The sequence below is a fragment of the Lotus japonicus genome, chromosome 2, assembly GCF_012489685.1.
Source record: "Lotus japonicus ecotype B-129 chromosome 2, LjGifu_v1.2".
NCBI classification, from domain to species: Eukaryota; Viridiplantae; Streptophyta; class Magnoliopsida; order Fabales; family Fabaceae; genus Lotus; species Lotus japonicus.
The window spans coordinates 32050784-32054997 of record NC_080042.1 but is presented as its reverse complement, the minus strand read 5'-3'; the positions used below and the strand labels follow the sequence as shown (position 1 = coordinate 32054997).

Genomic DNA, 4214 nt, shown 5'->3' with positions numbered 1-4214 from the left:
TGGGCTCTTCAAATTGGAATCGGTTTCATGTGGGATGCAGACATTCGTGATGCAGTGTGTGAAGTGGATTGCTTGGAGATTGTCCAGGTCCTCTTGCAGCGCAGGGTGCAGTTTCACCAGCTTGCTTATGAGTTTTTGAAGATCAAGCAGCTGCTGGAAAGGTCCTGGAGAATCCAGCTGGTGCATATTTCAAGGGATGCCAACATGGCTGCTGATTGTCTCACGGCCTTAGGTTCAGAGAGTCAGTGTTTAGCTACTCGTTTAGAGGACCCCCCCCCACCTCAGCTTCAACCCTTTTTGGCTAGGGATTTATTATGCTTGTAGTCTTTTCCGTTTTGTCTTTAATTTTTTGATGTACCAAAAAAAATTTAGATTATTGGGAATACCAAAATTTATTAGGACAGATCTATATGTTGTTATCAAATAGAGAAACCAACAATTCTGTTACTACATTTCTCTAACCAAAAGGTTATATACAGTCAAACCGAAGTTATATCCCACAAAAATGATAAAGATAGCATTTGACGGGTATTAAAACACCTAAAGCACACACCAACTTCTAATTAGAGTCTTCAATTTTTTCCTTCATAACAAAGGAGGGAGATACTAATGAAAACCTGAGGCGCTTATTGAAGCCTTTGCCATCTCCTCTGGCTTTGGAGAAGGCAACAAAACCATTGCCAATACGGCGCTGACAGCAGCCATCACCGCACCCACGATGAACGCCGGCAAGTTGCCGCCACCAAACAAAGAATCCCACGGTCCATTTAATGCTGATACAATCATCTGCAAAAGTAGTTGAATAATTTCAAACATAAATTATTTTACAGTTTTAAATTTATCAATAAATTCTAAATGCTTTTGAGAACAAATTCTTCAACCAAATGCTTAAGAATAAAATGATGAAGCAGTATGTTAACACACTTCATTATTTATGTAGTCAATAAATATAGTAAGTCACAATTTTATTTTATTTTCGTTTACATGTGAAAACAAGTGACTAATATATTTAAGAAAATAAATTCTGACCTGTGGAATGACAATCGCAACATTAAGGACTCCCAAAGATAAACCTGAAAATTTATAAAGGGAGAAAAAATTGTTATTTTTTTTACTATTGATGACTGACTATATTAGTTGGCCCAAATTTAATACAAAAAATTAAAAAAATGTTGATAAAGCGTTTGACCAGAAAATTGTCAAATATATTTAATTTAATTAAGTATTGATAAATAATATTAAAGAAAAGAAAATATATATATATATATATATATATCATAGATGTCCAAGCATTGCCCACTTCAGTGATGTTTACGCCTCAAAGATGTTAATCGTTCATTATCAATTGGAGGACACATTAGTATTAGAAAAAAAAACTATAACTGCAAATGATGTATGAATTGATATACCTTGACCAGCTCCAGTACTGCTAGAGTATATTGATGCAAGAGCAAATGGTACACTATAAGTAATCTGCACAACACACGTGTTAACAAAAGAGTGTATTAGTTGAAACTTTTCTTATGATCCTCCGTTTATCCGTGACCTTGTACTATCCTTTACAAACAAAAACAGGATTTCATTATCACATTTTGAAAGGATTTTCATTCTGGATATTAGGCATTTATGTGGGCTGCACCGCCCACACTGAAAATATGGAAATATTAATACATAAATGGCAAAAATCATTCAAGACCTTTAATTCAGATGACTTTGAATTCTTCCTAACAAATACATAAACAACAGTACTAATACCAAAAAGAAAGTATTTCATGTCGACAAATAATACATACCATATTTTCATGAATTAGGAATATAATTAAAAAAATATTAAATCCATAAAAATTTATATTATTTAAATTAATTAATGAAAATATTATTATTTTTTGTCTGAAGAATATTACCGGCAACAATTTTTTCTTTTTTTTTTACAAACAACAATCAAAATCAAAACTTTAAAGGGTCCTACTCCTACATCAATGATATATATATTAGATTTCTAAATGTACTTTCGGTTTATGCTTTTATAAAATATCTCATTAACCAAAAAACAATATTATAATCAATGAAGATGAGTTAATTATTTTAAATGATATTTATAAACTTTCGTTTTTAATTAAATATACAAATTTAAAAATACAAATGTCTGTATATCTTAATAAATAGTCTTAATTACCTTTATAATTAAATAATCTCCTACTTAATGACCTATTAATGATTTACATTTCTTGTTAAAAAAATGATTTACAATTTCGGAACATTTTCCAAATCAGTGAAAAACAAAAATAAAACCAGAAAAAAGAAATCACTAAATGCAGATTAATACATGGCATAAGAATAATGAATTCATGAATATTACCGCAAGAGGGATTCCGAGTACGGCGAAGAACATCAAGGCACCGGCCTTCACCCCGGGGGTCGGTCTCCCAATGGTGGCGCCGCCGCTCACACGTCGATCGTGCTCCGCCACCTTAGTAATCAACATCGTCATCGCCATGCAAACAGCCAGAATAATGTTCACGATCGCCCACAGCCTCTTAACTCCGCCAAGATAACGCCCCAACGGCTCCACCGCCAGCGACATCAAACCAAGCACCACCGAGTTCAGAACCAGCCCCAACGCGCCGGCACGAACGCCGGCATCGTACGCCTTCGAGCCCAATTTCCCACCGTACACCTCAAGACCCATCCAATCAGTGTCGTAAAGGACATACGGGAACCACGCGATCCAGTTGAGCGAGGTCACCAGCATCAGCATCAACATCGGCTTCTTTAGCTCCTTAAACGCCCCGAAGAGCTCGACGAAGACGTTTTTAGGAGCCTTGTCGTCCTCTTCACGACGCGACCCGATCGGAGGGTCGTGTACGTAGAAGAGGGCGAAGCCGGAGAGGACAAGTAGGAGGGTAATTGAGAAGAAGAAACATGATTTGAGATTCGCACAAAACACGTCGCATGCCTTCGTCTCTGTGAAGGGAAAGATCTTGTGGAGGCCACCATATGAACCAGCCAAGTACCCTAGCACATTACCTGTGAGAGTGTCAATTGAATTGCATGATCAGTAATGTAATTAAAATTTTCAATTTAAAATTAATAATTTTCATTTTAAATTGCAGTTGACTATTTTGCAATGCTGAAAAAAGAAACGTTCAAATTGCAGTTATGATTTTGACTTTAAGGACTGTTTCAGTTTTTTGTGATTTAATTACCAACGCCCATGAAGAAGGAGAAGATAGTGTTGGCGGTTCGGATCCTGCTGTGGTGGCCGGTGGAAAGGTCGCCGAGGAAGGCACGGCAGGGACCCTGGAGCATGTTGTTAGCAACATCCAGGATCCAGAAGCCAATGACAAAAAATGCCACAGCACGGGGGCGGGTTTTCTTTGAGAGGTCGTCGCCCATGGAGTACCCAATGTCTGCGGCGAAGCCGATGAGGAAGACAGCAATAGCGACGGCGATCGCGCCAGCAAAGATAAAGGGGCGGCGACGGCCAAAGCGGGAGGTGCAGCGATCACTGGAATAGCCCACAATGGGCTGGACAACCAGCCCAGAAATGGGCCCACAGAGCCAGATAAAGGAGGACCACTTGTGCGGGACACCAAGTAGCTGGACATAAGGGGTCAGCAGGGAGAGCTGTAGGGCCCAGCCGAATTGTACTCCGGCTGCAATGGACGCCACAGCAATCATCTTCGCAAGTGGGCTGGGCCCTGCTGCATGCTGGGCAGGCTCTACCTGAAATGATGAGGGAGCAATGCTATTATTATTTTGGGTGGTGGAATTGGGAGGAGGAGGAGGAGCCATGGTGGAAAAAAAAGTTGAAAACACAGACAAACAGAAAGTGGTGGGTGATACTGATAGAACAAGTGTATATGTGAAGTGGAGAATGTAGAAGAGTGTGGTGGTGTATTTATATATCAGGTAATTAAGAATGGGATAGAAGAAAGAAGCCACGTCAATCTCAGTAGGACTAGAGTGTGCGTCGTTCGGTGAAACAACGTTAACGGGTGGCAATGCTTATCCACTTGGGCTGAGTGAGAGTATTAAATGATAATTAATAATAGTGAGGTGGGTATGACCATGTGAAGGGTGTTATTATGACCCAGCATTAAATTGTTGCGTTTGTTGCTTCCAGAATTCTATGGTAAATTACTAAATTTTAGATTTTCAACTTTGGAGATAAACCTCACTGCAAAACGCTGCTGCACATACATCCGTTGGAG

The 4214-nt window shown here is 39.0% G+C and overlaps 1 protein-coding gene across 1 annotated transcript; it reads right to left on the bottom strand.

Moving 5' to 3' along the window:
- Window positions 1-391: 391 nt before the first annotated feature.
- Window positions 392-3948, bottom strand: LOC130737892 (sucrose transport protein SUC8-like). The gene is made up of 5 exons (XM_057589749.1): window positions 3207-3948; window positions 2360-3027; window positions 1410-1473; window positions 1030-1073; window positions 392-786 (listed from the first exon to the last, which is right to left on the bottom strand). The coding sequence occupies exons 1-5, from the start codon at window positions 3793-3795 to the stop codon at window positions 607-609; spliced, it is 1545 nt and encodes a 514-aa protein (XP_057445732.1). The 5' UTR covers window positions 3796-3948; the 3' UTR covers window positions 392-606.
- Window positions 3949-4214: the final 266 nt, after the last annotated feature.

Coding starts and splice junctions, on each gene's coding strand:
- LOC130737892 (XM_057589749.1), bottom strand. CDS start 3,795: ATGGCTCCTCCTCCTCCTCCCAATTCCACCACCCAAAATAATAATAGC. Junction 1,474..2,359: donor TACTCGGAATCCCTCTTGCG/GTAATATTCATG, acceptor TGTGTTGTGCAG/ATTACTTATAGTGTACCATT. Junction 1,074..1,409: donor CAGTACTGGAGCTGGTCAAG/GTATATCAATTC, acceptor ATAAATTTTCAG/GTTTATCTTTGGGAGTCCTT.